Source organism: Dermacentor variabilis, chromosome 1, assembly GCF_050947875.1.
Source record: "Dermacentor variabilis isolate Ectoservices chromosome 1, ASM5094787v1, whole genome shotgun sequence".
Taxonomy (NCBI): Eukaryota; Metazoa; Arthropoda; class Arachnida; order Ixodida; family Ixodidae; genus Dermacentor; species Dermacentor variabilis.
In genome coordinates, this window is record NC_134568.1 from 153265354 (window position 1) to 153287528 (window position 22175).

General features: G+C 40.7%; 1 protein-coding gene across 4 annotated transcripts in view; it reads right to left on the bottom strand.

Annotated features, from left to right (window-relative positions):
• Positions 1 to 22175, bottom strand: part of Dlg5 (MAGUK family member discs large 5) — a 170935-nt gene that overhangs the window by 146771 nt on the left and 1989 nt on the right. The window contains exons 2-7 of one of the 4 annotated variants that reach the window (XM_075697685.1): positions 21933 to 22042; positions 15005 to 15086; positions 14125 to 14237; positions 11319 to 11450; positions 6794 to 6952; positions 2825 to 3130 (exon numbers count right to left, since the gene is read on the bottom strand). In XM_075697685.1, the coding sequence (XP_075553800.1) occupies positions 2825 to 3130; positions 6794 to 6952; positions 11319 to 11450; positions 14125 to 14237; positions 15005 to 15086; positions 21933 to 22042 (902 nt within the window). Of the gene's footprint in view, positions 1 to 2824; positions 3131 to 6793; positions 6953 to 11318; positions 11451 to 14124; positions 14238 to 15004; positions 15087 to 21932; positions 22043 to 22175 lie in introns of those variants that run through there. The other 3 variants (XM_075697693.1, XM_075697706.1, XM_075697701.1) reach the window with 3 other exon arrangements.

Here is a 22175-nt window from a genome sequence, read left to right on the forward strand (position 1 = left end):
CAACTACCGAAAACTCAACCTGATCACAAAGAAAGACGTTTATCCGCTACCGCGTATCGACGATTCACTGGACAGGCTACGAAACGCACGTTACTTTTCGTCGATGGATTTGAAAAGTGGCTACTGGCAAATAGAAGTTGATGAGAGAGACCGTGAGAAGACCGCTTTTGTTACGCCCGACGGACTTTATGAATTTCAGGTGCTCCCCTTCGGTTTGTGTTCTGCGCAGTCCTACATGCCTGTCACAACGAGCCGACCGCTGGTCACTTGGGATACACCCGCACATCGGCAAGAATTTGGCTAAAGTACTATTGGCCAAGACTTGCGACGATCGTGAAACGTTACACACAGACATGCCTAGATTGCCAGAGCCGCAAAGCCCTACCCGGCAAGCCAGCTGGACTGCTGCATCCTGTTCAGATACCGCAAGCGCCGTTCGAACAAATTGGCATGGACCTTTTAGGTCCATTTCCACTGTCTACTGCCGGAAATAGATGGATAATCGTCGTCACTGATTATCTTACTCGATACGCCGAAACAGGTGCTATCCAACGTGGAACAGCAGCCGAAGCAGCGCGATTTTTCGTCGAAGCCGTCGTCCTAAGGCATGGCGCTCCCGCAGTGGTCATAACAGACAGAGGATCTGCGTTCACGGCTGCGCTTCTGGATACCGTGTTGCGACTAAGTGGTACCACTCACCGAAAGACCACGGCTTATCATCCCCAAACCAATGGGCTGACAGAACGTATGAATAAGACACTGGCAGACATGATGAGTATGTACATCGACGTCGACCACAAGAACTGGGACGAGATTTTACCATACGTTACATTTGCGTATAACACGGCTCGCCAAGAGACAACACGCGTGACGCCTTTCAACCTCGTTTACGGACGCGAAGTGACAACAACGTTGGACGCAATGCTGCCACACGAGTGCGGTGACGATGAGACTGGTGCCGAGGAGTTTACGCAACGCGCCGAGGAAGCCAGGCAGCTTGCGCGTTTGCGAATCCAAGAACGACAGGAATACGATGCCCGACACTACAATCTTCGGCACAGACCCGTCACATACAACGTCGGTGACCAGGTGTGGATCTGGACTCCGATTCGTCGGCGGGGGCTGTCTGAGAAGCTCCTGCGAAGATACTTCTGCCCGTACACAGTTCTGCGCCGCATCAGCGATGTGAATTATGAAGTTGTCCCCGACAGCCATAACTGCTCCAAACGCCGGCGGCATCTGCCCGAGGTTGTGCACGTGCTTCGTATGAAGCCCTACATTTCCTCGTGACCTCAACTTTGCACCGTCTGTGCACAGCCTTCGGCGGTTGGTGCATCGGGACGATGCCTTTTTTTTTCAAAGGGGGGGCAAATGCCACATCCTATATGGTCGCCGCGGGTATGTGCCAGGCGATGAGAACGACGCTGAAGTGGCGCGCGAGTGGAAAAACAGAGACGACAACGACGTCGCGTTGACTGCTTTCATAAAAGTGCTTTTACACGTCCTCTACGCCGGCTATCCGTCTCCTAATAGGCTGCGACAATATTTATTAAAGTGATCCAAAAGAGATCCCTCGATAAACTTCCTAAGCTACACCATTTTCCCTTACGTAGAAATGGTACTCCAACGTATACAGTGCTCATGGTCTGTCCCAAAAGTTCATGCAGTGAGCCAGCGAAAAAGTGGGAGAGGGTGTAGAGGCACTGCTCTCTTGCTCTGTTCACTTGAAAGGAGCCCACTACTTAAAAGTATGAGCCAGATTGCTGTATGACAAGGCAGAATTTTACACATGCACTTATTGTGCAATCCATTTTTCGTACCTGCCAAAATGGAGATCGACGAACAGACAGAACAAAGAATCCATATCAAATTTCTTGTGAAATTGAGCAAGAATGGTGCAGAAATTAATGAAAGTAAAAGGCCTATGAAAAGGTTTACCTAAAGAAAATAACTGTGTTCAAGTGGGTCCGGCATAATCACAAAGGCCGTGAAGACTTCATGGATGACGCATGGTCAGGACATCCCTCCACCTCGTGCGAAGATGAAAACATCGATCGTGTGCATTATGTTATGCTCAATACTGCCAAATGAATGTTAGAATGATATCATCAAAACTCGTCCATTCAGCAGATTTTTACTGAAAATTTGGAAATGAAAAATGTCTGCACCAAGATGGCGCCGAAACTGCTCACGCCTGAACAAAAGTAGAAATGAAAAGAATGCTTCATTGATTGAAAAACTTCAGGCAGTGATGAATTCTTAAAAGCGGTCGTCACTGGCAATAAAACTGGGATTTAAGAATATGACATCAAGCTAAAATCAAAGAACAAGGAGTGGAAATAGAAAGACAAGACAAGGCCAAAAAAAATGTGTGGAAGACCAAAGCAAAAACCAAACTCATGTTGAGTGCACCTTTTGACCACATGGAATTGTGCACCACGACTTTGTACTTCAAGGTCAAACTGCCAATGCAGCTTTTTACTACATGTAGGTCCTGAAAAGCTTGGGAGATCATGTGCACCACATGCGACCACATTCGTCTAAAGAAGAGCGCTGGATTCTGCACAATGACAATATCGCTGCGCAATCTGCAATCGTGGATGTTGCAATACTTAAGAAGGAAACGAAAATGCTGCTAAAGCAGGAGAGGACTTCCAAGAGTGCTTCCAGCAATGAAAGAGGTAGAACCAGTTTATATTGTTTAATGGGGCATATTTTGAAGGTGACCTCATTGATGCATCCGAAAGGTTGTGAAATTATTTTTTTAAACCTACTGCACAAATTTTTGGGACAGCTGTCATACACCTGTGTAGCTTGTGCGCACCTTGGCAAGTTGGTCACGGGCCTCATTGCGCTCACGCAGTGCACTGTCCCACTGGCGAATGGCAGCTGTGCACTGCTGCTGCAGGCCCGTACGGTCACGCAGGGCAGCATTGCGTTCAGCTAGGGCCTCCTCGGCCCCCTGCTTGAGTCGCTGTAGCTCCTCTTGGCAAAGCTCCAGGCGTGCCATGTGTGCACTGTGAGCCGCTGTCAAGTCCGCGTACCTCTTGTGCAAAGTGTCATATTCCTCCTTCAGGGCTTTGCACTTTTGCCGGTAGGCAGCCTCACCGCCAGTCTCCATCATGCCCTCCTGCAAGGCACACAGTTTCACTAAGGAACAAGGCTAGAAAACAAACAAAAATACAGCAGCTTCTTTTGTTTTCTATAGTTCATTGATTTATTCATACAACCACCTGCCTTTCGCTGTCCATTAGAAGAAGGAAATCACAAAAGAAACAAAGGACCCACAAACAGTGGTAGTAGCAGTCACATTCATAGAAGCAGATTCTAAGAGAATATTTAGAATTAATGTCTATGTGTTTCTTTTTTAACAGAAGCATTCATATGTGTTCTACAGTTTGATAACATCAGGAGTTGAAAAAAAAAACATTAGTGCAAGCAATAAAAGGCAAAAAGACTACAGTGTGTTATTTTAGAACATTGCTTTCCAGAGCTCTGCATTCATTCATTCTTGATATCTATTTGCTTCTGCAACAGCTGCAAGAATTTTCTAAGTGTACAAAAGATATAGTGGCTGAAACTTGCCACAATTTTTTTTAACTGCAATGGGCTGAAACTCGTTATGTAGCACTAGTACTGCACAGAAAACAACAACAACAACAACAACAACAACAATAATAATAATAATAATACCATGGTCTGCAACTTGTGTCATATCTGCTAATGCTAACCACCAGGTGCACATATTATCTACTTGGGTGCTATTTAAAGGGACACTAAAGGCAAATACTAAGTCAAGCTAAAGTGATAGATTAGTGCTCGAGAATCTATAAGGCGTCAATATTCTTGCGAACAGAGCCTTACTAATTGAGAAATTGGGGTAAATGCAGGACATGATTAGAGACTCCCCCGGGACATTCAAGCACTTGCACGATGACAAAAGCACTCCTCAGTTAAATTCTGCCACTAGTACTCAACTACCCGTTGCAAAAAACATCCTTGTAGTGTATTATAAGACGAAATAAAATCTACTTGTCCAGTTCTATATCATTTTTAGAAAAAGAACTCATTGAAATTACCGCTGACAACGACGCGGGCAGCCGAAACATTTCGTTTTCGCTCGACCCTGCACTGCCCATGCTTTCGCGTTTCAGTGGTTTCATTATCGCGCAGTGGTGCGCTGGTTTTGCTGGCTCGCGAAACTCGCACAAACTGCAAGTAGCAGAGAATTGAACTTTCATGTGATGTCTCGGGATGCCCGAACGGTCTACGCCACTTGACCAAAATGCAGCTGCAGCGGTGAATCCACCGCACTCTCTTGGCTCAGTACCGCCGTCTGTGGGGCGCTGTTTTACTCACCGATGGCGACAAAGGGTGGGGATGGCGTATGCAACGTCACCACTCCCCTGGTTGGATGGCGGGAGATTTGAATTTCGAAAAAGGTATTCGGATCCTTGACATGCAATTTTCTTGTAAACTGTCTTTTCTTGGCACGAAACAAGCACTGTGATGTTTCTGGAATGGTATGTGAACAGCCCCCGCCGACTTAGTATTTGCCTTTACTGTCCCTTTAAAAGCTGTTGATAAAAATTAGAAGTACAATTAACAGCCTTGCAGCTTTGCAAAGATTGCTTCAATAGTATATACTACTAATTTACAAGCAACTTAGCAAAAGTGAAATTTCATTACAGTTGGCCAGTTGCCAGTTGACCTCAGGTTTCCTTAGGGTGCAAATTAATCCAAACAAGCATATTCAAACTTACGACTCCCATCTCTGAACAGTTAGTCAGAACATTCATCACTCAAAGGCCAACTACAATGAAATTCTGTACCGCATAAAAAGGCCCATTTCAGATAATTTAGGCATACAGTAGCCTCTGTGGAAAATTTTACACTTGAAATGCGAGTGGGTGCTTGACAAAACGCCCACAAAAATAAAAAATGTCTTTCATAGTGGAACTAAAAAAAAAATGACGCCTTATCACTCCCCGGAAGTCACATACTGTTCAGACTATAGAGAACCAGCAACCAGGTTGTATCCTTTCGTGCTTCTATACCGTTCCCGTGTATCAGCGAACAGGTGCCACACGTCTGCTAGCCACAGAGTTAGCATACTCTGCTAGCTGCTTTGTGCGCTGTGCTAATGTCGTTGCATGCCTGCAAAGTATTTAATGCAAAGTATTCTCCAAGTCAAGCCATTTTTCTGTATCTGGTCATCTACATTGAACGAGCAGAACCTCGAAGTATTCTGCCACCATTCGGAGAAGAAGAACGCATTGGGGTGGCCAAGCTAAAGGCATAAATATAGTCCGATATAATGCAGAGGCAATTCACGCACGGCACAGTTACACTATGTTGGTGAATTGGATGCTTTACAGTCTAGCAAGGTTGGTGCGACAATGAAACATGTCCTATCTCACACCAAAGCCACTGGAGCAGAGTGCATCGTATGCTAGCTTGGCTGACTAGCAGCATGCTGGGCTACATACAGTTCAGGTTCCCTGAAGCAAGCGTTTTTAGGTGGAACCTTCGACAAACAACAAAGTGCTCGCTCGCCACGCACTTGTGCGGTTGCGCTGCCTCCAGCAGCTGATCGTCGTGCTGCTGCAGGTCCCGTTTAAATACAGAGTAACATTTCAGCGATCTTAGCGTCTCCGGCATGACGTATCTGACTAAACCAGTCGCTTCCTGACCCGCTGAAAATGCCTGGGCTTGTCAACCAATCAGACAACTACCCCCATCTGTAGTAAAGGATGAGAAGTAGACGAGGCCCAGCTGGACTGCAGTGGTGGCAAAGTTTCTCCCATGTCGCTCTGGCAGTATCACATTCCTGCGTGGCTTGCCGCTGCATCTACACCATGGTCACTACGTTGCGTTCCACTTCGTGACAAATGCAGTGTGCGGTTCCTGCAGACAGTGTTTCTGGCCCTGTGTCAGGAAGGCTTTCGTTCGTCTACTTCAACACGTCCGATGTAGAGATGCGTGAAACGTCTCAAGAATATCATCCCTGAATACAACTCACCTTTGCTTTTGGTGTGTCATCGAAGCTTACAGTACTTCTAGTCATACCAAGAAAGGGTTTGGCAAGCAGATCTTGCATTAGTAAATGATTGCTCGTGAAATATGGCTTGTACAGCTTCATCAAGTGCAGTTTACATGCTTTGTGCACTCTGGCTGGTTTATATCGCGCTTGCCTGCTGCGACGCAAACAAGCCAATGCACACAATGCATGTAAACTGCCCATGATGAAGCTGCACAAGCTACATTTTGCGGGAAAGATTTGTTTGGTCTTCCTCTATGCAGCACTGTTTGCTGCACAACCATTACTTGTGTTCGAGTACGTGTGCGAGCACCCGATGACCACACAACATGTGTGCATTCTTGCAGCTGCTCAAATCATGTGCACAATGAGAAAGCACACCGAGAGAGACCCATCAACTTGCATATGTTGAGTGAGCGACGCGCCTGGGCACCTAGGCACAACTCCGGAGATCAGCAGTCCTGTCATATACGGTTCCAAAACATCACTACCGCTCACCACAAGATGCACACGTCTGCTTAGGCGCTATTTAAAGGCTGCTTGGAAGAAAATTAGACAATTACCATCCCAACGGATTTGCCAAGATTACATTGATAGTATAGGCTAAGCATTTACTGGCAATTTAGCCCAACAGAAATTTCGTGCAGTTGGCCTTTAATAACCACAATTAGGAGTCACCAAGACAGTATGAACTGTTTCTGGCACAGCACAGCTGTGTGGTCGCAGCAAAGGACACTCTGCCAAGAGACTCACTTGTTTTTGATGATGAAGCTCACTCAGTTCCTTTTGCTTTTCATCAACTATCCTCTGAAGGCGCTTTACCTCCTGCTCCAGAAGCCGCTTTTCAGCGAGCAGGTCCCCGTTCTCCTTTTTCATCATTAGTATTTCTTGCCAGTGGTCCTCAGCTTTACTCTGAGCAAGTCATTAAGGAAGAGCATGTGTTACAACAAGGTGCAAAAGACAACCATTTCAATTCAAAAACTGAGCGGTGGGTGAGAAACATTAGCAAAGATTGAGAAGGAATGCAGTCAAGCACTTGCGACTTGCACATAAATGACTTCATAAAATGTTCACATCCTAATAAGCATAAAAAAACATGAGGTTGTGCGAGTATGTAACCTATTTATTAATGGTTACTTCTATTTATCTTCTCCCAAACAAAACCAAGCTTTAAACAGTGCATTATATTTCACAAAAATAGCAAAACCACCCAAGTATTTACTGGTATAGTATATACTAACTGGCCCCCTGATAAACTTCTTACCCAAAGAAGGTGCACAGACATTGCAAGTTTTAGTATGAAATTAGTGGCATGTGAGAGGAAACTTTAATGTAACTATTTCTAGCGGGCAGCGTCAATTTAAACTTTTTCTAGGGTTAGTAGACTGCAACTGCATTAGGAGCACTGCACCAGTTAGTAGGACCAATATGGGCGCAATCAGTTTTCAGAAATTAATGATGCAACTGCTCAAAAAAAAAAAAAAAAATAGACTAATCCCTATCAACACAAGCTGATGCTGCTGATTTCAATCTGCTGTCTACAATATAACATCCTAATGACACCATAACAAACAACCTCACCACTGTCAGCTGGAGTGCCAAGGGCAAGCAATAAAAGACAAGAAGACTACAGTGAGTTATTCTAGAACATTGCTTTCCAGAGTTCTGCATACATGCATTCTAGATATCTATTTGCTTCTGAAACAGCCGCAAGAATTTCCCAAGTGTGCAAAAGATATAGTGACTGAAACATTTGCCCCAATCTTTTTTTAAACTGCAATGGGCTGAAACTCATCCTGCAGCACTTGTACTACATAATAATAATAATAATAATAATAATAATAATAATAATAATAATAATAATAATAATAATAATAATAATAATAATAATAGTGCCATTGTCTGCAACTTGTGTCATATCTGCTAAACACAAGGTGCACATATTTTCTGCTTGTGCGCTATTTAAAGTCTGTTAACAAAAATTAAAAGTACAATTAACAGTCCTGCAGCTTTACAAAGATTGCTTCAGCAGTATATTGCTAATTTTACAAGCAATTTAGCAAAAGTGAAATTTCATTAAAGTTGACCAGTTGCCAGTTGACCTCAGGCACATTCACATGTGAATTTGCCAGTGAAGTAAATTATATATTAAGAAAATTTAGGATGCTTCAATGGAGAGGACAATACTGTGTTATCAGTAAATAGCATTGAGGATCCTTATATGCGAGCATGTCAACGTATGCACCTCGAATATGCAGCTTTTAGTTGAAAAGAAAAATAAAGCATAAACCTGCAGTGACTTTGCCCTTAACTATTGCTCACGGAATTATTCAACACACTGCTCTTGGTATGAGGTGATCTTTGACGAGGAAAAAAAAAAGGAGATTTAAGTGTACAAATGCACAGTAAATTATATAAGAAAATTTAGGATGCTTCAATGGAGAGAACAATATTGTATTATCACTAAATAGCATTGAGGGGCCCACGAAGCAAGCACTATATAAGCCCTGAACTGCCCATAGCATGCTCTTAATACTCTCCTTTGATGAAAAAAGAAATTGTGAGCTATTTTATCTAGCAGGCTATCATATAATTTGAAATCACCTATTGCCGAGTGGTACAAGTGCTTGAAACAGTTCCTCAAATTCCTGAAATTCCTGAATTTCCTCAAATTCCTCAAGTTCCTGAAACTAATGAGCGCATTCAAGTTTTTCATGAGCAAATACTTGTAGCGCCAGCGACGTTGACACAATTGCCCTAGGAAAGAAGATGAGGTCAAGCAATGCCACGAGCGGTGTGGGAGCTTAGTTGGCTGGGAACCGAAGAAATAAAATATTAGTTGGGTTTGAGCTCCAGTGCTGGAATAATGTCTCGTTGTCTCTCTCTCATGCGCTCTACACACTAGCCAAAACAAAGTACAACACAACCAACTATGAAGTCAATTTAAATAGCACCATGTATGAAAGTCACCAATTCTCAATCTTCTCATGGCTAAAAGCTGAAAAAGTGAACTTCACAGGAAAAAAATCAGGAGAACCAGAATGCACAAAACAGTCAAGGCCAAAGTACACACAAAAACTTTAGCTCTCTTCTAGCTAGGAAAAATTTTCAGCTAATCACAGAGCAAAATGTAACATTTCTGAACAGGTGCAGATATATATATATATATATATATATATACCTTTTACAACTGAATGGCTTTACTTCTGGTGTCTGAGTGAAAGACAGCCCCTCAATGATACATCACTAGCTATGAACAGCTTGTACATAGAAATGGTGGCCGGTGCAGTGATAATTGTATAGACTGAAATTATACACTAACCTCTTCATATTTGTGCTCTGAAATAACATAGCACTATTGGCTAAGTCTGCATAGCAGCCGCAGTCTGATGGGGGTAAAATGCAAAAGAGGCTCATGTATTCTGCTTTCAGTGCACGTAATAGGTCCAGGTGGTTGAAATCAATCAGGAGCCCTCCACTGCGGCATCCCTCGTTACCCCCTGTGAAGTTCGAAGGTTTCAAACACCGTAGCTCTTTTTTTTTTTTTTAATTATGTCTGACAGTTCAAGAGCCAAAACCTACATCATAAAAATCCAACTGTTCAAATATTGTATTGTATATATACTGTCAAATTCCACATTGTAGTTGATTTTTAGCGATTGTACGCATGGTATAAAAAAAAACCTTAACTATGATTTAATGCCTAAGAAGCATTTTAAAACAAATAGGTCACATTATATCAAACATATTCAAATTTCAATAGAAAATTAGCACCAGTAGAGCTAGCAGAAAATCCTTACATGTGAGCATATCAATGTATGCACCTTAAATATGCAGCTTTTACTTAAAAAGAAAAAAAAAAGCATAAAACTGCAGTGACTTTGCACAAACTGAAATATTTTTTATACTTTTGCTGCCGAGTTATAGGTTGTTAACAATGTGTTATGGGCCCCCCAAAGTCCTGCACTCTCACACTTTACATCTACCACCAGAAGTGGAATGCAACCAACATTCCACAAAATAAGCAAACTTCGACCACCAACTAACAAAAACATGGCAAGGCGAATGGGAATGAATGCATTCCCATTCAAACCGGTCACACAATGTATAGCTGCAATCTGTCTTGGTTGCCCATGACCAATACCACTGGCATGAAGAATCAGATAATTTAATGTTGTTACAGTGAACATTAAAGGCAAGGTTTCTTGCAGTCCTATAATGTACCTCTATTTCTTTCAATATTATATTATGGAATTACCCCATTACTGCGATTATAAAAGCCGCAAAGTTCCAAATGTTCAACAGACCTTTTACATGGCAACCAGATGCCCTTTTCTCCCCACATCACTTCAGAACAGAAGGCAATGCATTACACATGCTTACTAATAAGGACACCTTTCAATTACATACATGCTAAAGCAAGTAAACGAAAACGAGTAGTCACATCTCTTTAATTTGCAAGACTAGTAGATGACTTGCTTACTTACCACTTTGTGCGACTAAATTGCATTGTTAAATGTAATATTACAGCTACAGAGTCAAGTTCTAGGAAAGCGAAGGAAGCATCTGGCTCGGTCACGGAAATCCTCAAAACTTTTTTTAAAATAGAAATATAATTTGCATGCCTCCTTTAGTTAACATAACTTCTCACTGTAAGGAAGAGAAACTTTACAAATGCTGCGATATATATAACACAGAATCTATTTTAATCCAATTTAATGTACATCAAATGCACAATAAGATCAGTAAAGCCTTGAGATATCAAATTCCAAACAGATTACAAAATAGTGCGATAAGCCAATACCCTGATATAGAGGGCAATTTTTTTAGTGGTAACAGACATTAAAAAAAAAAAAAAACAGCCGCGAGGATTCTTTCTTCAATATTTGTTTCTTTACTGAAGCAGGCACTAGGGCCACAATCTTGTAGTGATGCCTTTTCCGACACTAATGCCTTTATACAATTTTCTCACTTCATCAGAGGCCAGAGCAACACTCCACCGGCATTTTCAATGAGATCAGCCGGTCATGAGAAGTGGATGATAAGACTGGCACAGAATAAATTGGAAGGCATCACTGCAAAATAGCAGCATAGATGGGCAGGTAGCCATAGAAGTCTGTTCATTATTCAAATAAGATTGGTTAACTTCTTAATTGCTTCTTTTAAGGCCTATATTGCAATTGCAGTATTGCAGGGAGACACTGCAGATGACTAAAGCGAGTTATGTGGTTCTAAAGGTGGTCATTCGCTGGTGACATATTCATTGACAAAAATTCACCTTTTTCCACTCCGATTCTGAGACTGGGTGCACAAAGACTGCTGGACGTGCTCCTGTGATATTCAGTGCTGTTGAGACACAAAGCAGCTCACTGCAACGGCCTGCTGAGGCATTCAATCCATCGCCGTGTGCCTGCACCGCAAGCAACAATCTGTTGCTGACCGACGAGCTTTGTGAGATAAGAGGTGTGTAGCATACAGGAAGTGAATCCCTCAGCTTTGAAACCAAATAATGTGAGAAGCATCACGTGGGCAGTGCTTCTGGTGCTCTTTGTGTGACCTGTTACGGAGCTGGACTGGAACAGGTGAATTTTTGCCAAATATCTCAAAAATAGATGGCACTTTGAAAATCATGTAAATTGCTTTAACAACCTGCAGCACCCCACGCAATACTGTCATTGCACTGTAAAACCAGTCATTTACAATTTCAGCTAATTAGCCAGCAGACTGCAATGGCTGCTTGTCTATACCAAAACAGCGAATTAAGAATCATACAGCTGAAGCCACCCACAGTCATTCAGTGCATCATGACAGTGACGGAAGTGGTAAAAGGGGTGTCAACATACTGAATGTACAGGAGGATAGACTTTCACACAGCTGAGTAATGCCCTATGATATAACACACACAGTATTCTCAAAGGAGGTATTTCTATTGCTTGACGTTGGCAACTATTTGAAATACTTGGCTTCAATATATGTAGACTCTTCTGTATTGTTTATTCAAATTTGAATTAGCCCTCTTTGCTTATATATAAAGTTACCACCGAATCCAGAATTATTCCCAAATGAAGCCAGCTCGCATTAATTCAAATCCACATGACCTGCAAACACTTGTTAAAACTATCATGTATACAAATAATGTCATAGTGAACTTCATCATAAATGTCTTAACAGGTAGCCAGTTCTCCCCCAGGGACAGTAAATTCTGCTGCTTCTATGGGGCCATATTTCAGGACCATCTAAAAGAAATATTACTAGACTAAATCTGGCAGTGTAATGACCAGATATAATTCAAAAAGCCACTTGCCATGTCGGGAAAATGGTGGCTTTAAGTTTATTTGCACCTCCTGTCACTCATGAAGCAATACACATAATACGAAAAGAATTGTAGGCAAGAAGCACAACATCAAAACTGAAACTGCATCGGGCAACCCAGAGAATGCGTCTCATGAAGTCAGTGGAGATCCAAAAACAAGAAACAAGAAACAAAAAACAAAAAACAAAAAAACAGAAACAAACATGCATGCACTGGGAAAGAGAGCAGTAGCTGTGACACATTGAGTTATATTAAAGCTACAACAAATTCAAAACATTATTCTGTGTCAATTATTTTGCAAGAAAAGATAGTCGAGCCTAAATATAACAAAGATAAACATAATGAGTTATTGGACATAACATAGTAAATCTAAAATTAGCTTCTTTTATGCCCATATTCAGCATGTATGCCTATAAGAAATACAGGATAAAACAAAGCTATTTTCATGTCCTCATTATAGAAAGGCTCAACTGTAAAACAAGAATATTGTATTATAAAGCATATGTTGCTGCTGAAATGTTTATGCCAGCAGATGAGTTCAACAGTTGTTCAAGGTAATAACATTCCTACACATTTTTTTTATACACAGGGTTTCATGAGGAGGTTAGCATCAGTGCTGCTCCTCCTGTACCGAGGTCACAAATGGCACACACAGGGTACATAGCAGAAATTATGGCTTTGGAAGACAGGGATTGAGAATGTGCTTGCCAATCTTTGAAATTAAGTGATGAAAAGGCTAAGCAACTCTCAGTTGCACCATTTGTTGGACAAGACCAAAGTGCACAGCATAACACACTGAACAAATTTCATTGACAACCTATACACTTTAACAAACTTCTGGAATTGCCCTTTAATGTGCAAAACTACTAACGGCTTATTGAGATTATACAGACAGAGCTGCCATTCTGCTCCACATTTCTTTTCCTTATTTTATGCTTGAAAGCCAAATTTGACCCTAGGATTATTGTCTAGCACATTGTAATAACAATGTTCTGACGCTTTGGTACAAATTTGTCTAGTAGGATGTTGCAAGACAAAGGAAAAATGGTTTGAATCATTAACTGAAAACAGACATGATTTAAACAGCTTAAACTACTTTAAAAGTAAGCAGGCAAACAAAAACTTATGTTTGTCAAATTAAGATGCCTGGAAAGTCTGAATTGACAAGTAAATTGTGCTTTAGTTTTGTTTTCTTTTATTGCTTTTAGGACAAAGGTAAATATGAAAAGGCATTAAGTATGTCAAAGGAACAGGCTAAGGGGAATAAAGTCACAGACCACTTGCTTTTGTCAATTTGTTACTACATTATGCACTGTATGATAACTCCTCAACGCAATGTCATGTGTTTGTTTACAGGCCACAGCAATCATATTTCAGTCAAAGCAAAATGCAAAATTAGTATCACACTAAATTTTAGCGCACATAAGGACACCTGTAGTCAAAATAATTATTAGACCTCCCCACACAACTATGGCATCCATTTCTAACAGCATTCTGTAACTTTTGGTTGCATTTATAGAAATAGAAGTTTCCATATTATAACATGCCCAAATAGTGTGCAACTCATGCAACTTCAGTGTGACTTTTTAACAATTATATTCAGATACACGTGTCCACCAATAAAAATTTAACAAATCTAACCTACCACACCTACATGCAAATGCAGATGTGCGAATATACGTGCATCTGCACATGCACAATGGGCTTCCAATATTTCCATCATCCACATCTATTCAATCATTGCACAGAAAGTTCGACAAATCAAACATACTTTATGTTTCCCGTGATAAAAATCCTGCTCCAATTTTACAGGAAGATCAGTAGCAACCAAATTGTTGTAGTCGTAGTCTCTACATGAGCTCAGGGACCAATCACTTGAGCTGGCTGTAAGAAAAAAATAAAACAATTTGTAAAAAATATTATAATCGGCTTTCATTGCACTTTCCTCAACATAGCAAAATGCCTAGCGAAATCAAAACAATGTGTGTTAAGTGCTCAAAGCTATGTGATTGCACATTAAAATTGCCTTGCAATGATGTTGAACACAATGGTAAAGGAATTAAAAACAAGAAAGAAAACAAGCTGCATTTGCGAAACAAGCTGAAAGAGCCGAAATTAGTATTCTAGTAAGGTACGGCAAATATGACATAAGTCTTAATTATTTATCATGTATAATACCATTTGCAAAGTGCACTATGGGTAAAAAAAAAGTTTCCTTTACTAGCGGACACATTAACCAGTGGCCAAAACATGCATCATTTACATGCAGCAGGAAAAATCAGATCCTGGTGCTCAACTCAAGGTAGCCAAAAGAGGAAGGTGCTACTGTCATTACAAACACCATACAGTTGTGAAAAGAGAATGTAATTCAGAAAAGACTTGTTGACAATAATTGACTATGGATTTCTAGTCATACCAGCATGCTATTCCCCAACAGAAAATTCACAAAGCGCTCAAAGAAAACCACTAGGATACAAATATAATGCTACATGTAATGCAAGAAACAAAATGAGGCAATTAGCCATTAAATTAATAAAATTAGGGCAGGAAGAAACACTGGTGCCCCAGTCGGCAACAGCACAACGAAATCAATCAGAACACACATATGCAATACAGCAAGCTGAACTCAAAAGAAATAGCGAGCAACAGACCATGCGTTTTCCCCATGGAGGGGTTAAAACGATCTCCAGCCATAGTGAGCCTTCTGTACACACTGTCCTGGTCAGCATGCACCTAAAGAACCCAAGACAAAAAAAAAAGGACAAAAACCTCTGGTTTTCATGAAAAAACACCACCAACAAGCAAAGAATGCTATTCAATATGTACGACCACTGCAATTCATGATGCTTCCATTAGCCAGTAACGCTATCACAGAAATATGTATAAATAGTGCACACAAAAGACAAAACCAAACGAAAACAATTTGGTTCACAGGAAAAAGTATGAATGGGACTAGTCATACTGCTTATGCATGTACCACAATTTCCAAGGAGGATATCACTGTGGTAAATAGTAAGTAGGGGGCAGGTGTGTTTGTGCATGGAGGTCATGTTGTATAACCCCACAAAAGGGCCATCTTGTTAACTATACTGCTGTCAAACATCATTAGGATATTACACATATGTCAAATTTAGCCAATAGATCTGAGGTTCCGCAGAAATTGTACAAGAAATGGCTTCACCTAGAAAGAAAGACTGCATGAAAATTCCAGAGACAATAAATAAAAAAGAATGAAGCACTGCGTGCCACATGCACACACTTTAGAAGCTCACACTCTTGGCGAACCAAACCGAGAATGTGATTCTATTCGAATTCTACATCTTTTTTCATCTTCACTAGGGCTCCAGTAGTGCACACTTGTTATCACTATGGTTGCTCAGCTTCAGATTTATATTTGAACAACTGAATGACGTTTTTTGACACTTCATTTTTGACAAAATTTTAAAAAATTTGATGTTTTCTTCAAAGTCTACATTTACATTTGGTATTTTTTGCCCACCATCACCAATGCCCTTAGGAGCTCAAGAAAAGCCTTGATAAAATATGCACATAAGGAGACAAGACAGATGCAGTAGCATTTTTACTTGTGCATTCAATGTTTCTAATGAAGAGCTTCACAATTAAGCAATGCAGTCATGGTGGCCCAAACCAGCAATATCTTTGAAACTTCGCAAAAGGGTACTGCAATAGTGCAAATGCAACCAGGTCAGATTAGCAAAACAAAAGTTCTACTGTCCTGACGCAGCAACACACAACACACTGCAGACCTTTAGGCAAGCACTATGGTAAACCTTGCGATGCAACATGTACTGAGGTAAGTAAAGCAGACTACAATGGACTGACATTTAATGGCATGTCTTAAGTGTTTCATTATAATTTTCTTGGATTCTGTGTGCAGCAACGGAACAATCAGATGCCAGATGTTGTCAAATAGCTCCGGATAAGCAAAGAAAAAGCACTTGCCGCGTGAGCAAATACTAGTCCAAAATTTATTATTCCTTTAGATAAACTTGCATGCCCTAGATTTTTTTTTTCTCGCAGGGTTTTTCAGATTTTAACGTGATAGCATTAAGGGCCACGTGTCACAGAAAATTCAGTGTTGGCATCGGTGTCCGGCACCAGCGTTCCTGTGAGTGAAAATTCCTGTACACATTTAGGTATCTGTCGAAAGCATTCGACAGAGTGGCACATGCAGCATTGATTGTGAAACTGACTTATATGGGAATTAACGCGAAAATAGTAAAATGGATAACCGCGAACCTCCGGGGCAGAACCCAATACGTAGAAGTGGAACACATTAAATCAAAGCCGTTGAACGTAAAGTCTGGTGTCCCACAAGGGTCTGTGTTAGGTCCTGTACTATTTTTAGTATATATTAATGACATTTCCTCTGCAATTGACGAAGGTATCACAGTGCGACTTTTCGCCGATGATTGCTTACTATACAAAGAAATTAATAGCACAGAAGATCAGAAATTACTCAGTGACGCTCTTAGGGCTATAGAAAAATGGTGTGACAAATGGAAAATGAAAATAAATGAGAGTAAAACTGTTGTAGCGCGCATAATGAATAAAATAAATCATATTTTTGATTTTAATTACACAGTGAATTCTTCGGCGCTTTCCTCAGTTGATGTACTGAAATACTTAGGCATACATATATCCGCGAATTTAAGCTGGTCGGACCATGTTACAAAAATATGCCAAACTGCGGAAAAGAAGCTTTGGTTCTTGCGACGAAAATTGCAGTTAGCCTCACAGTCAGTAAAACTAACAGCTTATTTAACGTACGTTCGACCCACGTTAGAATATGCCAGCATAATCTGGGACCCTTATCAGTCAGGGTTAATTGAGAGACTAGAAAGAGTTCAACGACAAGCAGCAAGGTTTATTCTATCGCGTTATGCTCGCACAGATTCACTCTCCGAAGTGCTCGGTTTGCTGAACTTGCCTACGCTCGCGGAACGCAGGCGCATAGCCAGGTTAAAGTTCTTTTTTCTTCTCGCTAAAAACACATTCAACATCAATAGCGAACAGTATTTGATAGCATGACAAGGTAGAACACTACGGAAAAGCAAATATTATACTTTTCAAATACCTCAGATGCACATTAATGCTTACGCATTTTCCTTCTTTCCAAGAACCATCAAAGAATGGAATGAATTACCAGTGTCCACGCGAGAAAGCATCAGTGCAGAAGAATTTGAGAAAAACTTAAAGCAACATTGAAAGATGCACATACGTATACGTGCTTTTCTCTTTTTTGGAGGGAGAGGGTGTATGACCTCGTTTATTAACACTGCATTTATAATCATATTGATCGGAGTATCTGTACAATATTTCGCTTATGTATCTTCTTTGTTGACTTATGTTCACCTATTAAAACACTATTCATGTACTGTACTAATTGCCGAAATACTGCTATTTACTTGTTTTATTTTTGTGCTATATGTATTATTTCAATACCATGTATTGTACTAACTGTTGAAGTGCTGCTTTGACCCACAGGCCAACAGTATGAGTAAATAAAAAATATGTATATGCTATGCCTTGCTATATGACATGCGGTATATGTGGGTGATATTGCCACACCATTCTTTCACTAAAGTTGCTCATACCTTGCCTTACATTCTTGACAAAGTTATTCCTCGAAATTTTGTGAATGACAGCCCACAAGCAAATGTCATGAAACAGTGCATGCCTTTTATGTTAAATTTTCTCAGGCGAAAATGTTAAAAGTGCGAAACAATAACGTAAACCTGAAAATTATCTAATTTTCTTGGTGCGGATATGCACTACCTCCGGGATCGGCCCACGCAAGAGGTTACACTTCTACCAAAAAGCTTGTCTTCATACAGCATTCACTGCCAACATTTCCCAGTAAACATTACGGTTACATAAGCTGCAGTTGCCGAGAAACATGAGAAACAGTCAGGGATCTTTGAGTGCTAACGTATTCCAATCTTAAAGGTGAATTTATATAAGTTTTAGCTGAAAACAGAGAACTTTAATCACCATAGGCCAGCTAGTCAACAGAGCAGATGATTTGAGTGGAACAGCACTGAGCAGCCAGAACTGCACAATTACATGTGCACTTATCCTGACATTTTCAAATTCTTTCAAGTTTCATGTTACATCTGCAGCATGCAAGTTGCATGCTTCTTCAAATCCCAGTGGAGCCTCTTATCACTGTCCACAGGTTCCGAGGTGTCCTTCGCAAAATCGCTTAGGAGTCCCTAAAACGCACTGAGGAGTTGGATACTCCTAACAGCTATTCGCAGTAACTACTGAGTTAAGGAATTCAAAGAGTTACTAGAGAACGAAAATATTGCTGTTGCACAAAACGGCCTTCAATTATAAAATTGAACATTCTCATATATATATATATATATATATTCCTCGTTTATTGCAGAGGATTCAGACTTCTAAATTAGATGTGTTTACATTCATTTAATCCATTATGATAGCAGCAATGTACAATATTTCCATTGCCATTCCTTGTGTGATTGAAAAACTTGAGTTATGCTTTATTTAATGTATGTGCTTGCACTGATATGTGTTTATCACGTCAGCATGCTGTTCTAGCCACGGTTTTTTTCATACAGTGATTTCTTGTAATTTTTATTTCTAAATCATCATCATCAGCTTGGCTACGCCCACTGCAGGGCAAAGGCCTCTCCCATACTTCTCCAACTACCCCGGTCATGTGCTAATTGTGGCCATGAATCTCATCCGCCCACTTAACTTACTGCAGCCACCTGCTACGCTTCCCTTCTCTTGGAATCCAGTCCGTAACCCTTAATGACCATTGGTTATCTTCCCTCCTCATTACATGTCCTGCCCATGCCCATTTCTTTTTTGATATCTTGATATAAATAGATCTTAAATAAACTGCATGAAAAGTGTACGATGCAAAAACTGATGGAAAAGCAATTATAAAAGATAACGATCATGTTCCTACAGACACAAAAGTCAGGAACAGAATCAAAAGTGTGGTAATTAGTAAAAAAAAATTTAAAAAAAAGAAATTTTGGAGAAAAAGATGACACACGCACAGGCTCACCAATCAGCCTTAAAGCTAAGCATCCACACATGGGGCAGCAAAAGAGATGTCAGATGTACCACCATGTTGGCAAAGACTAGCTTTGAAGGTAGTAGGACAAGCAAGACAATCTCCTTCATAGTAATTCTCCATTAGCGACTTACTTTCGTCAGTGTTTGAACACTAGTGTACCACTGACATACTATTTACCTTGCTGTTTACTTTAATATATGCACATCTGAAATCAAACACAGATGCATGACAATGTTTGCTGACCACCGAGTTTCAGCTTAATTCTTGTATGCTGAGTGCAGCATTTTGCAAGAGCTCACTAGGAGTTGTGACAAGTGATGAAAGCCGCACTTCCGCTGACAAACTCCCCATAAACATCAAAAAGAAGGTGAACATCAAACATAAGTGGACGATTATGTGAGTACAATCTAGTGGTTTCAAGCTTGTGACATGAGCAGGCCCAGGGGGTGCCCTGGGCTAGCCACTAAATCACATGGCTGTTTGCCAAGAACACATGCCTTCACAGCCATTAGAACCTTTTAAAGGGGCACTGAACCACTTTTTATCGAAGCAGATAAAGGCATTTTAAGTGAAAATAGGCTATTTCAGAAACACTTCAGCTCAAAAAGTACTTCAATGCTTTCAGTAGAAGCGGATTTATTGGCAATCAAACACGGCCTCCACTGTGCTCCTGTTCCTTCTTCAATGCCTTGCACTGCAAAGACTACGGTGCCGTGGGGCGTGCCCAGAATGCTCCGCCTTCTAATTGTACCGTGGCGTGCAGTTCAAATTTCATTTTAGATGTTAAAGTAGATGCCACGACTTCCAATTTTGGTGCCTACGATGCGCTAAACATAAGCCAAATGCGGTCGTCCTCAGCGAGTCGCAGTATCCTTAGCCAGCGGACTTGTGGCGGCACCTCGGAGCAGCTGTGATATCTACGCTATGTAGTCGACCGCAGCTACCAATAGCAGTCGCATATGAGAATCCACTTTGTTACAAAATAAAGCATAAACCTGCCTCCTTAAGAGTATAAGGAGGCAGGCTTCTGTTGAAAAGACAACGTTTGAGAGAAAGGTGGCTTCACAATCCACTTGCGAGCTCACGCAATGCGTATGACAGCAAAACTCGGCTGAGATGCTCACAGCATCATATGCTACATACGGACTATGTTATTTCACCAAGCTCAAGGGTAGCCAGGGCCCCTTTAAGCTTTTCTTTGTAAATGAGACTGTATTGAAAGTCAAAGCAAAACAGTTTCTATACTGATATAAGTTCAGCATCAAAACTAATTCTGAAAGAAAAGCAGGACATTATGACTTATTTATAGAACAATCCAGTATTGGTGCTGCAATGCCATTATGGGTGTTACGCTTTCTCGGTCTCTGCAGAAAAAAATTCAATTTATGGGAGCATTGTACAGACAATGTTGCCACCTCTACCGTCCATGATTATATGCACTTTTTTTTTTTACATTACATAGAGTTCTTAAAGTACATTAACGCCTGCATCACTTCAGCCAAAGACCAGCTCTCAGGCCAGCCTACCACCTCTACTCCCAGCAAGCAACACCATTGTAGTCAGCATTTGTGCCATATTTCTGTTTGTAAGAGTGTCTGAAAACCATGTAAATGAGGTTGCAAAAATGTGCATGTGACTATGTCCATACTAACATATGACTGTCAATGTAAACCACCCTGCAAAATTAATGTCTTGTTTTGCCCATATGTTGATATTGTATAAGTAATGTTAACACCTTTGTCATTTGACAAACGATTGAATTGTTCCCATAACATTCCCTAATTTACCAATGAATCATATACTGCAACACAACAGGAGCTAGCAGTTGTGCCACATGAAACTATATCGCCCCCACCACTCCCCTGCTCTTTTTATACAAGGCAATCTATAATCAGCAATGCATAACTCAATGACTTTTGTTTTCCTCCCACTGCTAGGAAAGTTAAAAATTAAAGTATGTGATCTGCCTAAGGCTTATCAAGTTTTATCAGCAAATAAATTATAAGCTGTAAGATGGCCTCACTAAACTAACACTTAGAAAGCCATTATTATTACGCGCTCTCCTCCTAATAAGGTTAATTTTAAACCATGTTTTCATTATATCTACAACTACTTTAAAAGTTGTTCAGTAGCACACAAACGCCCCACCAAGCCTTTTTAAAGACAAAGGTAAAAAGAAAACAGATTACACTACTATATGCATAATGTTTTTCTAAGCTGTAAAAGAGTCAATTCTACCACTTCATGGTTCTGTTCCATTTTGAACTTGTTCAGGCTATAAGATCAAAATGTCAATCTTGCGACCACCGCTGCAGCCAGAAAGCATTGTGAAATGTCAAAAAATACGAAACACCCTGATGCACAGGCCAGAACAGGATGAGCACCCTTCAACTACTACAAAACAAAAGTGCACATGGTGATACCATCAGTTAGACCACATGGTGCCCAAATTCTATGTACTACTACTGTACTAGACTAATATTTAGAAGCACCACCCGCCTCACCTGGCGCAAGTCTCTTCGTGGCAAGTCACGGTCTGAAGACAAAAGACAGTCTGCCTTGCCATGCCCCAAGTTGACTGACTGGGACATACCAGGTGGCTCATCAGGAGCGCCTGGAGGGCACCACGATTTAATTACACATATAACAAATAGTAAACCAGTAGCACAACAACTGTTTGTTCACCATCTTTCTTTTTTGCTTTTCTTAATTTCATTCCCATGCCTTTTACACTGACTCCACAAGAA